The sequence below is a fragment of the Schistocerca nitens genome, chromosome 1, assembly GCF_023898315.1.
Source record: "Schistocerca nitens isolate TAMUIC-IGC-003100 chromosome 1, iqSchNite1.1, whole genome shotgun sequence".
NCBI lineage: Eukaryota > Metazoa > Arthropoda > Insecta > Orthoptera > Acrididae > Schistocerca > Schistocerca nitens.
This window is the reverse complement of record NC_064614.1, coordinates 1,010,570,748-1,010,590,884: the sequence shown is the minus strand read 5'-3', so window position 1 is coordinate 1,010,590,884 and position 20,137 is coordinate 1,010,570,748. Positions and strand designations below refer to the sequence as shown.

Below are 20,137 nucleotides of genomic sequence, written 5' to 3'. Positions count from 1 at the left end.
AAAATGCAACAAGGCTCTCCGCCTTTTTCCTGAGCTGTGTCTCTAAATCTGCTGCCATGTTCAGGATTTAACGAGACATTGTTTGCTACCACAGGCAAACCCCTTCAATTGCCTGCACCTCCCTTGGAAACAAACATTCTACAACTGCTACCATGCACGATTTTACGAGTGGTCCCACCGAAAACGGCTTGCCACACGAACTATGTTGCATGTTTTGATACCCTCCATATTACGAACCCGTTTTTAAACTTACATCCCCTGGTATGTCATTCTTAAGCCTGGCTACCAGTTCTCTGCGTGCAACGCCTTCTGTCTGATCATAGTGCGCTGCGTGAAGACGTGTATAATGCCGTTGCATACTGTACCTCTTCGCAGAATTAAATACTTTATGACATACAAGACTCTGTGGACGACCATCCCTCTCAATGAATGGAAAGGTATCCTCCAATAGAGGTACAGGACTCCCGCGGCTAGTCATAGCTGTCATTGAACATGGATTATTGCGTCAGTTGCGGCTGTATGCGGTCAGGGGGCAGTGAGTTCGCTTTCCCCCTCCACGTGGGCTCCGAGCTGACGCAGTGAGCACTCTGGCTCCCTGGAGCTTGGTTCGAACAGCCTGATCTAGACTGTTGCCCCTGCAACTACTGAAAAGGCTACTGCCCGTCTTCAGGAACCACACGTTTGTCTGGCCTCTCAACAGATACCTCTCCATTGTTGTTGCACCTACGGTATGGCTATTTGTATATTGCTTGCAAGAGATCTTGGAAATTACCTATAGCCCTTTGTAAAGATCTGTTCGAAACACTGATGATTTCAACTACACAATGTGAATAATTTACCAATCAGTTGTACCCATTAAAAATGACATCGATAATTACAGCACGAACTGCTGCTCCTTCCATAACCATGACTTAGCTTACATTTATCAGGAAAGAATAGCCATAAAACTAAAAATAGAATTTTTTGTACCAAGAAATAAAACTGTATGATACATTGCCCAAGGAGATTGTAAAGAGATTACTAAAAGAAACCTATTTAGAAAGGCATTTAAAAAGTTCCAGTTAAGCAAAATGTAAATTGTAAAGAGATTACTAAAAGAAACCTATTTAGAAAGGCATTTAAAAAGTTCCAGTCAAGCAGTGAAGGATTATTTATGTAACACACAGCATTAGTTTGGTAAAAAATGTAAAACAAATAAATAATAATAACAATAATAAAACAACTATCATTTCACAAAGCTCTCTCATACTGTACTATGTTTTTTGCTTTCTTTTCTTTTCTTAAAAAATCTACACCCAAATGTACAATACTAACAACTTATCCTCCTCTTTCTGAGATCATCATCTCACTCATTACAGAGATGTGCTGACTCAGTTTTCATGGCGAATATATGGGAAGTTGTAGCACACAAAATAGAAACATTATTAAATCACTTCTTTGTAAAAGAAAGTATTGTACACTAGGGATAAAGTGAATAAGGTAGCACTGTTTTAAACAGACTGGCCATTTATTCGGGAGGGTGGAAGCTCCAATCTTCATCCAGCCATCCTGATTTAGGTTTTCTTTAGTTTCCCTAAATCACGTCCAGCAAATGCTGGAGCTATCAGAATGAATCATATTGTTGCATGACAATGCCCACACTCACACTGCCAATTGGATGAAGGCTACACTTCAGTAATTTGGTTGGGAAACAATGGAAGATCCTCCATTCAAGCAGATCTTTCACCGTGTGACTTTTTCATCTTTGGTGACCTGAAGAAAGACACGTGGATGTTGATTTCAGTTGGATGAGGAAGTGCAAGAGTTGATGCAGTTGTGGAACTGTCTGTGGCCACATTCTATAAAATAGGAATTGATTTATCTGAGATAAATGTATTAATGCATGTTGTGATTACTTTTGAAGGAAACCACTCCATGGTCCCGCTGCGACAGGTTCAGTTTTTAATTGACTGCCCCTCATACTTTAAATCAGACTGCAGTAACAGCTCTCACGGAATAATGAGTTTGCCTACAATCATTAATTCTGTACTCAATCCCAAATTAAACAGAAAAAAACAGAAATATATAGTTCAGTAAAAAAAAAAATACCCTCTGCAACATGCTTTGTAATTTTTAATAGTGCAAAAATGCAGATTTTGTTGTTCTCTTGCACATTATATCTTTTGTTCAGTTTATGCTGTTGCAGAGGATAGATTTAATCAATATATCCTTTTCCTTCTTTATATATAACATTGACAGTCATGTTTACAATTATTTTATCAGTACTGTACTTCTTAGAAAAAGATTTTTGTGTGTAATATAATTTAAATTTACTTATGTCTAATATTCTCCAACAGTTTGCAGACAAACTAAGCGTAATCATAGGAGATGAGAGGAATAAAATAAAGATGAACTTAATCTTATTTATTGAATCAGCCAAAGGAATAATGGACTTACCCACAATATGTCAAAAATCTATTGAACTGGCTGAAAAGTCATGTTTTTTACCTGTTGCATTGATCATTGGAAGTGATGACTTGTGCGCTGATCTTGGTAAAACATAAAATTTTAAATAGATGTACAAAACCTGTCTTTAATATATTGCATTCATTTATTTTCTATAATTTATTTTCTCACAATTTTAATGATGTTTTCTGACTCTTTCAGGTATTTCACGGTCAGATGATGGTTATGAAATACTGTATGCTCGCCAGAGGCTTGTGTTAATAGCAAAAGCTTTCAACTTTCAAGCAGTTGATATGGTTGACATTAATTATAAAGGTATGTGAAACAAGTAATATTTTATATTGAGAAAATAAACAAAATCTGAAAGTGATTTATCATTACTGTTGTGGCACTGTAGTTCTTATTCTGTCATAATAGATAGTATTATCTAAATATAAATACCTTCCAGGATATGGAACAAGTCAAGATAATGCTAGTATTATCATGGTGTGTCAGGAAGTTAACATGATTTAGCAAAGTCAGGGTTGGATACCTAGTATTCAAAAAATCAAGTGTGTGACAAGACAGTTGTAAGATTCAAGAGGCCAAACAAGTGGCAGAATACATTAAGAGTGGTGTTAAGGAAATGTAAATAGGTCTTCTTGAGGGTTAACTTTAAACCATTGGAGTATAATATCAGAATTTTACATATCTGAAATAACTGTCTTGGTATGTCAATCCTGATAGCTTGCCTTTGAAACTGATGACAAACTGTTGAACTTGGTGACTCTAGATATCTTAAAACCTGATGACACATTTTTGAAAATGGTGTACCTGGAAAAAATTTCTATGAGACATTGTGATGACGTGTGCAGTGGCAACACTATGACACATGACTGTATGATAGGGATACAGTACACACTGAGGTGACAAAAGTAATGGGATACTACCTAATATTGTTGGACCTCCTTCCACCCAGCTTAGTGCAGCAGCTTGTCTTAACATGGACTCAGCAAGTCATTGGAAGTCCCCTGCAGAAATACTGCTGCCTCTATAGTAACCCATAATTGTGAAAATGCTGCCGGTGCAGGATTTTGTTCAATAACTGACCTCTCGATTATGCCATATAAATGTTTGATGGGATTCATGTTGGGCAATCTGGATGGCTAAACCATTAGCTTCAACTGTCCAGAACGTTCTTCAAACCAGTCGCGAACAACTGTGGCCCAGTGACATAGTGAATTGTCATCCCTACAAATTCCATCTTTGCTTGGGATCATGAAGTCCACGAATGGCTGCAAATGGTCTTCAGATAGTCAAACATAAACATTTCCAGTCATTGATCAGTTCTGAATACATTATGGGAGTGGCAGTGATCAATGTCTTACAAATATTTACTATTAAAAACAGTCTTGATCACGATTTATTTATCAAAAATCATGATCAAGACTGTTTTAAATAGTAAATAACTGACCAGTTCAGTTATACCAGAGGACCAAATCCATTCCATGTAAACACAGCCCAGGCCATTATGGAGTCACAACCAGCATGCACAGTGCCTTGTTCACAACTTGGGTCTGCACCACACTCAAACCCTACCATCTGCTCTTACCAGCTGAAATTGGTACTCATCTAATGAGGCCACATTTTTCCAGTAATCTAGGATCCAAGTGATATCATCACAAGACGAGGAGAGGGGCTGCATGTAGAGGCAATGTCATGCTGTTAACAAAGCCACTCACATTGGTTGTCTGCTGCCATAGCCCATTATTAGCAAAATTTGCTGCACTGTCCAAACAGATACATTTGTCCAATGTCACTCATTGGTTTTTGTAGTTATTTCATGCAGTGTTGCTAGTCTGTTAGCAATAGAACCCTATGCAGATGCCACTCATCTGTGTCATTAAATGAAGGTGTTGGCAGCTACATTGTCCAAAGTGAGAGGAATATTTAATTCCCTAATGATCTCTGAAACAGAATGTTCTATACACTTATTTCCATCTACCATTCTGCATTCAAAGTTGTTAAATCCTGTTGTGCAGCCATAATCACATCGGAAACCTTTCCGCATGACTCACTTTAGTACAAATGACTGTTCTATTAATGCACCGCTCTTTTATACCTTGTGTACACAGTACTACCACCATTTGTATGTGTGCATATTGCTATTGCATGACTTTTGTCACCTTAGTGCATACCACATAAAAGGCCATGGGCTGTGGGTATCTTTTATCACATTTTATATCCTTTCACTGGGGACACTGGACATTAGTGCTTATGTATGGCAACTCAGGAGACAATAGGGCTCGCAACAGATGGATGAGGCTGTTTAGTGTACTTGCTGTCTAGACTCTCTCTATAGGCTGTGATGAAATCAAACAATGGAAACTTCAGATAAGAATATAAGAAATGTAGCATAGGAGAGATTGCTACTTACCATAAAGATAACATGATGAGTTGCAGATAGGCACAATAAAAAACAGTTACACATAATCTTTCAGCCAAGTTGCAGACAGGCACAATTAAAAGATACCTACACATAAGCTTTTGGCCATAGCCTTTGTCAGAAAAGAGAAACACACACATCATTCGTTCACACAAGAAAGCACACTTCCCAAACACATTGACTGTTAACTCTGGCAGGTCAGGCAGAATGTCACTTTTTTGCAGAAAGATGTAGCAGGGGTCCATTGTAGCAGAAATGATGTAAAGGAAATGGGAATAACCCAGAAATGGGCCAAATAGGTCTTGATGGTTGTGAGAGTAGCTGGATAGAGAACAGACAACAGACAACAGACATGTAAAGACACGCAAAAACATGCACAAGTACGCAAAAATGTGCAAAACCCCACAAAACTATGTAAAAATACACACAAATACTTTAAAAATGCACCGAAATGTGGGAGAAAAGGAATGGGTGCGATACGGAAGAGTGTGTGTGTGTGTGTGTGTGTGTGTGTGTTGCAACAAGGGAAGAGTGGGGAATGGGGATGTGTTAGGTTGAGGATCCAAGTTTGTGTGGCATGAACGGGTGTGGAAAACAAAACACTGAAGTATGTCAAGACAAAGGGTGAAGTGGGACCGGTAGTAATAAATAAAATTACAACTATCAGAGAAAAAAACCAGAGGCATCATATGCTGCATCAACATTCCGCATGATCATGAAGACTGTGTTGTGTGTGAATGACTATTGATAACAGTGTGGCTCAGAAGTAGATGCGGTTTGGAGGACAGTCTAAAAACACAGGAAAGAAGAAAAAGAACAGGTGCAGAAGAGTAATGCTGCAGAGAATAGTACAAAGGAAAACATCACGGGATTGTAGGATGGAAGAAAAGCTGTTCGGCAAAATCAAACACTGGAAACTCAGGTAGGGATATCAACAATGTAGGGAAAGATAGATTGCTACTTACCATAACTATAACATTTTAAGTTGCAGACAGGCACAATTAAATAAAACTTACACATAAGCTTACAGCCTTTGTTGGAAAAGGAGAAAAACACACACACACACACACACACGACCACCAACTCTGGCAGCTCAGGCCATGAACTCGATCTATTGTGTTCATATGCAAAGTGAATTGGCCAATGTCTAGAAACTGTTGTTAGCTGAATTGGGCATTCATCAGGATTTAGGCTGCAGTGCTGATGACACTCTCGTGGCAAAAACTGTGGCACCTCCATTTTCTCTGATGTCCCTTGGGAACCCTGATTTCATAAGTGCCTTCCGATACTGTCGACCTGTCCAGTTCACATTTATTTTAGAGTGCGTAGTGAATGGTGTCGCTGTCATGAATCTCTGGGCAGAACACAAAAATGAATACTGGTTAAATGGCTGACCCTTTATGCCTTAAAGACAGATTTCAGGTCTTGCACATTGCTGAGAGCCAGCGTGGGACACCTTGTCTGTTGGGACTGAAAGGCTTGGACAAGTGCAGAGTGTGAGTTTGATAATCATTGTTACGAAAATAGTGTCTTGGATTAATTTTTTGTATTACTTGGTTACTACACAATTGACAAAGGTTGGGATAGGTTCTGCGTGTGCAATCTTTAAATGTGATTTCATCAGGTTTATTCAGTATGTCTGCCATACTCTCTCCCTGATTGAAGAGCTTACTTCAGCTGTGACCATTTTGTTGGCTTCCATTAACAGGCAGGATACCGTTTCACTGGAATCTTACCACCTAATTTTCCTCCTTATGATGATTCAGCCGAGGATTGGGAAGTTTATGAAAAAAGACTCGGACAGCATTTTTTGGCTTTCATTGTGACAGACTCGAATTTGTGCAAAGCCGTCTTCCTGTCATGGATTCCACCTAAGGTATCAATTACTGTGTTTGCTTGCCTCTTTACAAGAATCAGTGGCTCTTACTTTTAGAATGAGATTTTCACTCTGCAGCAGAGTGTGTACTGATATGAAACTTCCTGGCAGATTAAAACTGTGTGCCGGACCAAGACTCGAACTTGGGACCTTTGCCTTCTGTGGGCAAGTGCTCTACCATCTGAGCTACCCAAGAATGACTCACACCCTGTGCTCACAGCTTCAGTTCTGCCAATACCTCATCTCCTACATTCCAAACTTCACAGAAGCTCTCGCTAGCACTCTCGGTCCGGCACCCAGTTTGAATCTGCCAGGAAGTTTCAGCTCTTACTTTTGATCACATGTGCAGTTTATTTTCCAACTACTGTTGCAAATGAACGTGCCATAACAGTGTGAGTCAAATTCTGCGATGCTGCAAAAAACCAAACCAGTCATACAGGGCCTGGGCGGCTGAAATTCATGGCCTTAGCCATAAGTGTCAGTTCATTATTGATGACCATAATGACTCTTATGCAGGCTCTATTGTGCATGACACAATTATCTGTTTAGCTCCAGACAAAGAAGAGTGCCAGGAGGCTTTACTCTATAAAAACCTACTGTTGGCAAAAGTTTTGTGCAAATAGCACAATCTTTTGAAGCTTCTCAGGCAATGGGTGACCAAATTGAAGTATGGGGAAATGTGGCAGTAGTGTCACAAGATGTGTCCTTAAGGACAACTGACATCTTGCACGAGGAAGCGGCAGTGGCAGCGGTAAACATGTGGGCTTAGCACCAAGCAGAATAAGGCTGGGTCAAACAGCCACAAATACTGCAGCATCAGCAGTCTCTGTTTCCATCTTGTCCTCTCTGTTTTGTCTAGCATGGGGTTCAGCATGCCCTAGGCACTGGGCTGCTTGTAATTCTGCCAGAAGAAGGGCATTGTTCCCTGAAGGTTGCCCAGGATATGGACATAGACATAAACTGTGTGACTCCAATGCTCTTGACTTTCCGCAAGTTGTTTATCGAATTAAGTGCTTTTTATCAAGTGCTCTGGGTACAGGTTGACACAGGTGCTGCAGTGATTTTATTGAATTCTCAAACCTATGTGAGTTTAGGCTCAATGTGTTTGACACATGTTATGTGGAAGCTGATCAGTCACAACAAACAGAACATTGTGTTGTTGGAACAATTTACTGTGCATCTGCCTCTTACAAGTCAGTGGTTTGTTCCATTACATTTTTGGTGGTTGTTGATTCCAGTGTTGAGAACTTGTTCAGGATGGACACATTTCAGACATTTGGATTTTCTGTCACTGATGTAGTTCACATTGTGTCTGAGGAGGTACAGTATTTTCAGTTGGAAACAGTTTGTGAGGAGTTTTTGGGCTTATACTTGGAAGGTGTAGGGTGTGCTACAAATTTTTCTGGTCATATTTATTTGAAATCCACAGCTTGGCCTCAGTTTTGTTATGTGCATCCTATTCCCATATCCCTGAAAAATCAAGTGAAAGAAGAATTGGACAGACTTAAATCTGAAAGGGTGGTGCAACCTATTATGGCTAGTGAATGATCATCTCCGATGGTTGTAGTACAGAAGCCATTGGGGAAACTTCAGTACTACTGTCAATGCACAGTTGATTACAGGTACACGTCATCTCCTGCACCAAGAGAAACTGTGGAGGGAAAATATCAGGTGGCCAATACTTTTCTAAAATCGATTTGTCTGAAACATATCTGCAGGTTCCTGTGGACGAAGAGTCTCTTGTGGTTTTGAATACTCCTTTTGGTCTCTATCAATATTTGCACCTTCATTTTGCTGTGGATAGCACACCTGCTACTTTCCAGTGATTTTTAGAGCAATTGACTATGCCTGTCCTGGGTTGCATGAATTATCTGGACAGTATTGTTGTCATAGGCTCCTCCATGGCTGATCATTTGAAAAATTTGCACCCTTTGTTTTCCGTCTTACAATCCATAGGCTACTGGTGTAACCTCAAGAAATCTCAGTTTCTTCAACCTTCTATTGTTTATTTGGGGTTTGAGGTCTCATGGGATGAGGTTCGCCCTGTGCCAGACCACATTTCCACTCTTTAGTCTATGCCCCGGCCCTCATCCATAAAGGAGCTTCCAGCCTTCATAGGGGAGATAACAGAATGCTATGAACTCCTGCCAAGGGCAGCTACATTGGCCCACCTGTTGCATGCCTTGTCACAGATGAATGTACTTTTTCACTGGAGCTTGGACTGTGGATGTTCTTTTCAAATGTTGAAATCCAAACTATTTTTGGCCCCTTGTTAAGCTAAGTTCTCTCCAGACCAGCACACAGTTTTGGCGACTGATGCCTCACAATATAGCATTGACATGGTCCTAGCACACTGACATGCCAGCGGCTCTGAACGATCTCTTGTTTTCAGCTCTAAATCTCTCATTCAATCCCTGCAACATTACCCTCAGGTGAAAAAGAGGCTCTTGCCATCGTCTATGCTCTACAAGAATTTCATGTTTTTTCATATGGCTTCAAGTTTCGCCTTATTACTGACCATATACACTTGCCTTGCCTTGTTTAACCCTTACATTTCTTTCCCTGACAAGATAACACACTGCCTACAATTCTGGGTGCTGTTTTGTCTTGCTACAATTGTGAAATCCATTTTCGACCTATATCTAAACACAACAATACAGACACCTTTTCCCGTCTTCCTGTGGGTCCTGATTCCAGCTTTGATCATGATGAGTTGCTTTGCTTCCATCTTGATAATGAAATGCAGGCCCAGGGTGCCAGTTTCCGAGTTATGAGATAAACCTCTGGGTCAGGGTTTGGATCCCCTGTTCAACTGTTTTTCCTTATAGTATTGTGTCTCTGTTTTTGATGGTGGTTTGCTGTTGTCCACAGAAGAGCTCTCTCCCACAGTAGTTATTCCTGAAGTGTTATGGAGCAAGGTTCTACACATTCTCCACCTGGGCCAGTGGGAAGTTTTGTGCACTAAACTGTTAGCTGGGGGATGCGTTTTTTGGCCGGAGATTGATGGCGAAATTGTCCATTTTGTTGCAGCTTGTGAGTAGTGCTCCCAACAATAGGCAGCACCTAGGGCATCCTTGTCCCCCTGGCCAACTCCCCACCAGCCATGGGAATGCATTCATATAGACTTTGCAGGTCCCTTATTGAATTCCTATTGGCCCTCATTTGTGGATGCATATTCCCATTTTTCCTTACATCCTCTGGTGTGTGTCAACATTGGCTGAGGTCACAATTCGTAAGGTTTTGAGATTTTTTTATTTTTATTCTTTTTTCTTATATCTTAGTTTCTAATAATGGGACCCAGTTTGTTTCTTACACCTTTCAATTAGTTTGTTCCCATCACATTATGGTTCCATCATTCCATCTTCAATCAAATGGTGGGGCAGAACAACTAGCGCACAGGTTCAAATCCCAAATGAAAAAGTTTGTTGTGGATTCTTTGCTGGATGACGTCCTTCTCTGTTTTGTGTGCATCTATTGCTTCATACCTATGGGGGAGCAGAGCCCAACTGAGTTGCTTCATGGCTGCAGTCAGGTTCATTTGGTCACTTTACACAGGGGTCACTGATGTGGTTTGATCATCTGCCGCCCAAGTGAACACTGACTACTGTTGCCCACCAGCAGGAATGCAATCTTTGTGGCATCTGTACAGCTGACAGGCTGGTGGAACACCAATTTCATCAGTTGCAACCCCACTCGCTGCCAGAAGCTACAAGTTTTTGGGTGTGGCCCCCGTCTCTGCAGTCAGCCCTGCCACCCTCTGCCTCAGGCCTGTCATAACCTGCTGAGGAGGTGTCCCTGTCCCATTAGCTTCCTCCTTCATGTGTGGTGCCCTTGGGATCCATCTTCCTGGGGCTGGGCTCATGTCCGTCTCTCGCCTCAGCTCTGTTGCTGCAGCATGCTGTTCTGGTTGGACTGCCTCTGCTGGCCCCCTTGCCAGTGGGTCCACCCCATCTCCTCCACACTGGGACCTGCCTGGTGACAATGTAGAGATGGCAAAGCCACTCTCCTCTCTGGTGCTGTCGTCAGCACCACGTGTGCCCACCACCCCTGTTCTTACCTGTGTTCCCATACAATCCAGCACTTTGCTCTGGTGCCCACCCTACATATCGTCCTGTCCCCTCTGTCAGCACTGGCTGCCACTAATCCGGAGGCAGTGGATGAGTCCCTCGTTGGGCTGCCAGCATCTCCTCCATCACATGGGTGCGCATAAGGGGGAGGTGTGCTGTATTATGCTACTAGTGCTTGTGAGTGTGAGTGTGCCAAGTTTTGTGTCACCACATGTGTGTGTTTGAGTTGACTGCCAACTATATCAGTGAAGGATGGCCACTGGAGCCTGCCTGTGGGAGGCATACACACGACGCAATTTCTGCCACACCATTTTCTGCCACACCATCTACTGGGGGCTCACATAGATGTAAATGCACAGAGCTGACTGATCTCCCTATGTTATTCTGTTTTGTATCGTACACATCAGTTGTTCTGTGTCTTGTGGAGCTCTGAGAGGTTTTGCTGTTTTTGTTCACAGATTATGAATAAAGCCATATTTTTGTGGCTTAGATAGGTTTTGTTTATTACTTTGTTACTACATAGTACCCTTTTAATTGGTCAGGTGTGTATTACATACCGAAAGTGGCTACTTAGGTAGCAGAGAACAGCTGGTGTGGACATGTGGGGTTTTGGGTAGAGAAGCCTCTCATCAGTCCTGATTTCAGAGAGGGTAGAATATCAGCGCCTTTACTTGTAGAGAGTGGCACAAAAGTGTCATAGATAATCTCATCTATAAATGTTGTAACAGGCCTGGATGTCCTCTGGTGAAGCTTAGTGAGTCAAATGCAGCTAGTTGTCAATAGAAACAATTATTTACTTCCCAACAGTGTATACCATTAACTCATGTCTACTTTAGGTGGGCGCTGGGTGGTGGGCATAGTACAGGTGGACCATAGTGCATGATGCATATAGGTGATACAGGAGACTGTCTATCTCAGCATGAAGGCAAAGATAAATTTCCATGGAAAGCTGTCAGAGCTAATCTTGGGCCATGGAAAATCAAAACAGATAGTTGTCAACAGAAATCTGTATTTACTTCACAGTAGTGTATACCAGTAACTTGTGGCCAGTCATGTAGGCACTGTGTGGTGGACATTGTTCGCATGGACTGTAGTGCATGATGTGTAGAGGTTAGTTAGCAACCTGCTGCTATGTAGAGCTCAGCATGATAGTGAGGGAACCTTGTGACTTGTGCACACACACGTGGCCAGTGGTGCTTACTCAGATGCAGAAGGTGCTACAGCAGGGCTAGGTTGTAGGCAAGTTTAGCTGTAGTTGGCATGGTATGAGGTGATGCAGGCATCTGGCTGTGAACCCCAGGCCTGCATCTGGCAGACGCTATTTGGGACTGGTGGATACCCAGTGGCTTTGTGGCTGGGAGGGCCTTAATTCAACCCTTGACCCATCAGTGCTGTGGCTGGGCTCCCTGACAGGTAGTCCTGTCAGGATGTCTGTTGAGCAGTGGTGGCCTCATGGCAGAAGCCTACACTACAACAGAGACTAACAAGATGACTCGCCGATCCGCTGACTAGCCTGGCTGGACTTCCAGTATTTATATGCACCAGAGTGGGTTTGTTGTATTGTGATTGCCACAGATGTTATGTGCAACACAAGGCAAAGTGTCCCTGGTTTCAGTAACATGCTGGCCACCAAATGTCAAGTGGGTTTCGGCACCTAAGCGGATGCAATTGTGTACTGCTGTGCTAGCATATTACAGAGAGTGGTTCTCTGATGACAATGAGCTCTCTTGCCTTTGGTTCATGGTGTACAATTGAAATAATGCCCACGTGGTGCTAGGAACAGAAAGCTACCTCAAACCAGAAATTTGGAAAATTTAAATCCCACATTGAATGCATATTGCAGAGAGAGGATGGATGACAATGGTGGAAGCATGTTAATTGCTGCAAATACTACTATAATATTCAGAAAGCTTAGGAGAGATTACCTATGTGAATCCTGCTGCTTTCACTGTTTCATCTCTCAAAGCTACTCATTTCTCTTGTGCTGTATTCCTTAATCATGTTTCAGTCAATCACTGCTGCAGCAGGAGTTGTTTATAATTCTGAATTTTTACTCTATCAGTTCTGGCAGAAACACAGACGCTTGTCCCAAGGCAGAGCCTATGGGACTCACCATCCTCAAAAAATTCAAGTGCTCAATTCTGTAGTCAATCAGAATTAACTTTATCCTATCTTTTCCTCTGGTGCTACTAGCACACCTTTTTCACTTCTCAATTTACATTTGTTTTAATCATTATCCCATAGACACAAAATCGTGCTGAAATCTTTTGAACTCCTTGATGCAATTACGAGAATATGAATTTTCTCATCATGAATAGAAATGTACATTGTTTTCCCCTCATTACTGACAGCAGTTGAGTACAATCACAGCAATATGTGTGTGACTGTTTTCCTGAAACTACTGGCTGCTGTAACCAATTAGGATACAAGTCACTGGCAGATACTGCTTGACTATGTATTACGTTTGTGGATGAATAACTTTGTATCTGGCATAATAATTTAAATCATGTTAAATGAACCCTTAAAAAACACAACTTGAACTGCTGTTAAATATTTCACATGCTTACACTTGCACATCTTCATCAAATGATGCTGATGCTGTAACAGAAACTAATTTGATACAAAGTTCCACATGCCAATTTGAACACACTTTTTCCCAAATAAACTATGATTACTGAATTTTTGTAGCTGGTTTGCCAGAGTTTCATTAGTTAGCCTCATTTTTTAAAATGTTGCTATCCTTCTCTGAAAAAGGCTTGAAGCATAAAATTTGCAGTGATTGTAATTTTGTCAGTAAGTGAAGACAAATTGCAGATTCATCGCTGAACTTCAAGCCAGAATGATTCATTTTGTTCAGGAGAAAAGTCTCACAACATTTTACAACCTTCAGTGGGAATTATAGGTCAACAACAAACACACTGAATTTGTACAAGCATTTTTTTCTACTTTCCAAAAATTTGATATCTTGTAGAGAAAAGAATGCTTTTCAATTCATGGTTAACACAAGCAGGAACTAGATATTACTTTTAACATACAAAATTTTAAAGATAACTTACTTTGAATGTGATACAAGTTGTTATTTTTTCCAAGAACAGGCAGCTCTGCTGTATGGCTAATTGGTAATGGATCCTTCTGAATAAAATATTTCAGAGATAAGTTAGTACTCCATTTGGAATCTGGGCAAGAAATACTCAGTATGATGTCATCATATGGAAAAACAAAATTGGCATTCTGCAGATCAGAATGTGGAATGTTAGGTCCCTTAATCAAGTATATAGGTTAGAAAACTTGAAAAGGGAAATGGATAGCTTGAAGTTAGATATAGTGTGAATTATATGCCAGCTAGTTCTGCAGATGATGAAGAGACTGAAAGAATGTATGATGAGACAAAGAAAATTATTCCAACAGTTAAGAGAGAGGAAAACTGAATTGTTTTGAGTGACTGGAATTCAGTAGTAGCAAGAGGAAGTGGAGGAAAAATAGTACGAAAATATGGATAAAGGAGTGAAAGAGGAAGCAGCCTGGTAGAATTGCAAAGAACATAATTTAATCATCACTAACACTTGGTTTAAGATTCATGAAAGAAGGTTGTCTACGTGGAAGAGACTTGGAGACATTGGAAAGTTTCAATTTGATTATATAATGGTAAGACAGTGGTTTTGGAGCCAAATTTTAAAATATTAGACAATTCCAGGGACAGATGTGGACTCTGGTCATAATTTATTGATTATGAATTGTAGGTTAAAACTGAAAAAAATTGTAAAAAGATTCGAAATCAATAAGATGGGAACTGGGTAATTTGAAATAACCAGGCATGATTCAAAGTTTCAAAGGGAGCATTTTTTCAAATGTCATTATCCTTCTCTGAAAAAGGTTTGCAACATAATATTCACAATTATTGTAATTTTGCCAGCAAAAGCAGTTTGAAAAATATGTTCATTATTTATAAAAAGAAATGTGCCCAAGAAATTACTTTCCTAAATCCTATGAAATGAGCCAAAATGATGTGTCACTGTTGGTTCCTCAGGTGCCCCTCACTCACCACCAACCGCCATGTGCTTGCAGAATTCTCCAAAATGTCAAGCTGATGCTTTTGTTGACAAGAACTATAAATTCTTGATGCTTCTGACAGTGTGCAGTATTGTAACAATAGCTTGTGCCTCGCATCAGTGTGAGAGCATTCCTGGAAGAAGTGCACTTGAATGATACTTTATTGAGCTGTACAGGGACACTGATCCTGTAAAAACTATGGAGTATAAATAGTGGATTCAAATGATAGTCACTTGAAAGCAAGTAACCGCCCTCACTTGAAACCAAGTAACTACCAGTAAATGGTTTTGTCCACAGACATCATCAACAAAATCACTGACCTGATCATCTACCACACTTTATCAAAAAATCCAACACAGTACTTTAAAACTGAGTAACAATACCTTTAAGGCTCATGATGCAACTGCAGTGCTTGACTTTGAAGAAAATTATTCCTTTGCTGTTCAGGATAATGTCCAACATTTTCCCTGGGAAAGCAATCAATTTACTGTAGATGCCGCTGTTATCTTATTAGTTGAAAATATAGTGCAAAAGGCATCGCCTAAGGTATGATACAGCTGCAGTTCACTTCTTTTTTACAAAATTTGAGGATTTATTCAAAACAAAAAGTGACAAAGATGCTGGAGATCATTTACTTAGGTGATGGATCTGCAGCCTAGTATTGACATTTAAGCATTACCAATTTGTGCAGACACCTCGCATACTTTGATTCAAGAGTAAATGTTGAGAGGAACCTTTTGTAACAACTAAAGGAATATCTGTGAGTGATGGAATTGGGGGTACTGTAAAATGACTGGATAGAAGAACTAACTTAGGGCACACAGAGGTAAACTTTGGATTTGTACGTATTGTGTGAACTTGAAAAAAATTGAATTCATGTTTGTTGAGAAGGCCACAACTGAACCAGCAAGACGTTATCAGTAAAGAAAGTTCTTTGAATTAAGAGCTGCTGGAGCTAGAGAAAATCATCAGTTTGTTGCAGTCAGATTGGAGGGGAAGAAGAGAGTGTTGGAGGCTTGTTGTCATTTGTTGGCAAAACATCTGTACAAACTGGAGAGCCCCCGTGTTGTGTGGTTTCAACACTGCAACCAGGGCATGTCGTGTGTGTGTGTGTGTGTGTGTGTGTGTGTGTGTGTGTCAATGACTGCTAGACTGGCAGCATTTGCAAACACTCTTCTGAGGAGAATGATGCAGTGATAAATTTCATTTATCCTACAGGACCTTCAAGATTGTTTCATCGGAAAGTTTGAGGATATACAAATCAGTTCCCTGAAGAACAAGTCATGAAGTTATTTGTTCCTTCTAGAACATAACTGGGTCACCTGTATAATTTTTCAGGAGCAAAAATTGATGAAAAATTCAAATCACTGCAAAACTAAACTGTTTTCTTTTTCCTCTATGGATGTCAGTATACCTAAACTTGGGGCATGGGACCTTGCTATGTACATCAAAGGCTGCGAAGGTACTTAACAAATCCACACAAGGCTAGAACCCACTAGTAGGGTAGGAGATATGAAAAAATTCTCACACCCATGGCTGGACTGGAGTGGTTATTTTATTAAATGCATGACATGCAGATGTTTAACTCTCTTTTATTAGCACTACCAATATCAGTTTATGTCATCATCAGATATAAAAGAGCAAATATTAATAACATGTAATAGTATATATATTGATATTACTAAATGTATCAATACTGTCTCATCTGAAATGCAAAACGTGTGTAGAAGCCAACTAGTATGCCTCCACAAAAGGTGTATCTATTTTGAAATAATAAAAGACAATTAAACAGCTACATGTGAATTTGTAGTAGCTTATTCATCTCCTGATGTACATTTGCAAACCATTCATTTTGAAAAATGCTTCCTGAATGAAATTTTCTATCTGCAGTGGAATGAGTGCTGATATGAAACTTCCTGGTAGCTTGAAATTACGTGCCAGACTGAAAGTCAAACTTGGGACCTTTGCCATTCGTGAGCAAGTGCTCTAATGACTGAGCTGCCTAAGCATGATTAACAACCCATGCTCACAGCTTTACTTCCACCAGTACCTTGTCTCCTACCCTCCAAACTTCACAGAAGCTCTTATGTGAAAGTTGCAGAACTAGCACTCCTGGAAGAAAGGATATTGGAGAGACATAGCTTAGCCCACAGCCTGCGGGATGTTTCCAGAATGAAATTTTCACTCTGAAGTGCAGTGTGCACAGATATGAAAGTTCCTAGAAGGTTAAACCCTGCGAGGACTGAGGACTGGTCGTCAGTCGTGCTTGGGTGGCTCAGTCAGTAGAGCACTTGCCTGCAAAAGGCAAAGATCCTGAGTTCAAGTCTTGATCTGGCACACAGTTTTAATCTGCCAGGGAGTTTCAGATCAGTGCATACTGTGCTGCAGAGTGAAAATTTCATTCTGGAAACATCCCCCAGACTGTGGTTAAGCCCTTTTTCCGCAATATCCTTTCTTCTCAGGGTACTAGTTCTGCAAGTTTTGCATGAGAGCTTCTGTGGAAAGTTTGGAAGATAGGAGACAAGGTACTGGCAGGAATAAAACTGTGAGGATGGCTCATCAGTCATGCTTGGGTAGCTCAGTCAGTAGAGCACTTGCCTGCAAAAGGCAAAGGTCTGGAGATTGAGTCTTGGTCTGGCACACAGTTTTAATCTACCAGAAAGTTTCACACATAACATCCATTGGAAATCAAAAATGTTGTGTGTTTATTGGCCATGCTACCTTGGCAATAGGTAATGATCTGTGTGATTGCAGATATCCTTGGATTTCCAAAGAATAACTACTCTGCTTATTATAAAATCTTGTGCCAGTGCTGATATTTGTAAGAATAATTACTTTGCAGTTGAAAGTTAAAAGAAATGTGTCAGTATTACCATTTTCATCTTTGTTCATTACACGTGATTGATGATGATGATAATGATAATAATAATAATAATAATAATAATAATAATAACTATAATATTAAGTTACTATTATTGCACATTTGGGATGGAATGCCACTATATTGGCGAAGGTTGAAGTTGATGGCATGCCCTTCTTCCTGGTTTTCCACCTAATTACATGTGCATCCTATTTGCATTGTACCAGCTAGTGCTTTACTTCTGAGCTACCCTGTTTCATTGGCTGTAACCAAGGTCACTTAGGAAATTACTGAAAGCTGTCATAAAGAGACACCTGGAAGCTCTCCTGGGATGCTCCATCAGTTGGAATCTTCGCTTCATGTTATAAGTCCTGTTGTGTATCATATATGCCACAAATAACATTCAGTATAGAATCAGTGAGTATAACTCCTAAATATCATTACAAGTACACAATTCAGCACTTATTAAGTTGAGAAATGTAGCATATTAATATGATTTAACTTACTGCTGAATTAACATAATTTTATAAGTTAATTATATGACAAACTTTGAAATACAATATGTGATGACAATTTGTAATATGAATTCCCAATTTTGCAGAATTATTCCACAAAAAATTTCACAAAAGTCATTTCATTAATTACAATGTGCTATGTTGTACCAGAACACTGTCAGGACTGGCTTCTACGTTCTTAGTCAGTGGAATGTAAATTATGAAGTCCTATGTTGGCAGGCAAATATTCAAGCGAAGGACAATCCTACTGTCATAGCTCCAGCATATTAAACAGTTCAAATAATTTACAAAATTTTAATATCTGCTGATGCAGGTAGGGAATTTGCAAATGCACATCTCATTTCTCTTATTTGCACTTATCCCTGGTTATAACTAACTGGTAGTGGCAAAGAATACCCTGAACCAATGAAAGCTTTTAATTTTATTGTGACAGGCTAGTACTTTAAGAGATCCTGAATTTAATCACACTCCAAAATATCAGTTTACATGAGAAATTTTACTGGATATTCATATACTTTCTAGGGAAAAAATAATTGTGGAAATTCATCGTTTAATAAGAAAAGAATGCTCTTTCAAATTGTGATTGTCACAATTATGGATCAAGAATCACTTAATGCCGTGCCATTATAGACACAATTTTGCTTAGGGAGATTACTTGCATCATAATTTGTAAGTATGGAACAAAGATCAGTAGAAACCATTTTAAATAGAATAGAATTAAAAATAATAGCTAAATTCTTCACCTCAAATATGTCTAGAAGTGTTTGAGATATAATTTTGTTTTCACCCATGTGAACTGTGAGCAAGTCTCTACTAAACAACACACAGGCTCTTTTCATAGCTGTGTTAAATACACAGGTATTAGCATCAATTGTGCTTTTTCAGACACTATGCTGCTAGTATCATATTTCTAAAAGAGAAGTCAACAGTATTTCACTCTTCAGAATCCTATTACTAGTTCCAGGTTAATTATAATGTTCAGAACTTAGAATGTATCTATTTTGAACATGAATCCAATCGTTATTTTTTTTGTGGAAGTTTGTGATTTGATATCCAGATAAGGAAATATTACATGGCAGGTAAGGAGGGAACAGTTTGTTGCACTGCCATGATACCAGTATAAAGGGGGCACAGAGAAAATGTAGCTTTCATTATATCTGTGTCATTCATATGTGTTGGCACTGGTCAGTTCGGAAAAATTAGTATCTCTTGCAAATGAACAGAAACTAGGTATGGTCCTTCTTCACAGAGACTGCAGGAAGAATGTTGAGTTGTACGTACAAAGGTAGGCGTAGGTGTCCGACAAAAACAATTCAGTGAACGCGCAAAAAGTTGTTATTGTAAGAAAACTGGAATGCTATGCAGAAAGTAAGGAGCAAGCATATAAAGAGCAGAGTGAATGAAATAGATATTCTGGCAGCTGTTACTCATAGTGCACTCATTAGCTCCAGAAAAACTGTGAGTGCTTCTGGAACAAGTCATCCCATCGTTGTTCACATTTTGCACACAAAAAGCTTCCATCCATATTGTGTGTCACTTCAACATCAAATTGAGATTGAAGAAGACACATGGAATTCTGTCACAGGTTCTGATGCAACATGAAGACAATAGGACCTTTCTTCAAAGAATTTCCTTTACTGATGAACCTACCTTCTACAAATCATGGAAAGCCAAAAATAAAAAAAAAAATGCATATTATTGAGCCATCGAGAATCCCCACTGGCTGGGGCAAGGTTAACATTAGAGATGATGGAGTGTGAACATTTCGTATGGCAATTGGATCCATCATTTGAGAAACCTTAAGGGTAAAAGACACAATTTCTTTCTAGAATGTTGCGGTTCTCATAGAGGATGCCATTATGATGTGCCTCACTCACCAGTTGTTTGTGGCTAGAAAAG

At 39.9% G+C, this 20,137-nt stretch overlaps 1 protein-coding gene across 4 annotated transcripts in view; it reads left to right on the top strand.

The window, feature by feature from the left end:
• Positions 1-20,137, top strand: part of LOC126195664 (citramalyl-CoA lyase, mitochondrial-like) — a 238,862-nt gene that overhangs the window by 162,444 nt on the left and 56,281 nt on the right. For all 4 annotated transcript variants that reach the window (XM_049934313.1, XM_049934307.1, XM_049934293.1 and 1 more), the window contains 2 exons: positions 2,337-2,532; positions 2,647-2,760. In XM_049934313.1, the coding sequence (XP_049790270.1) occupies positions 2,337-2,532; positions 2,647-2,760 (310 nt within the window). The remainder of the gene's footprint in view (positions 1-2,336; positions 2,533-2,646; positions 2,761-20,137) is intronic.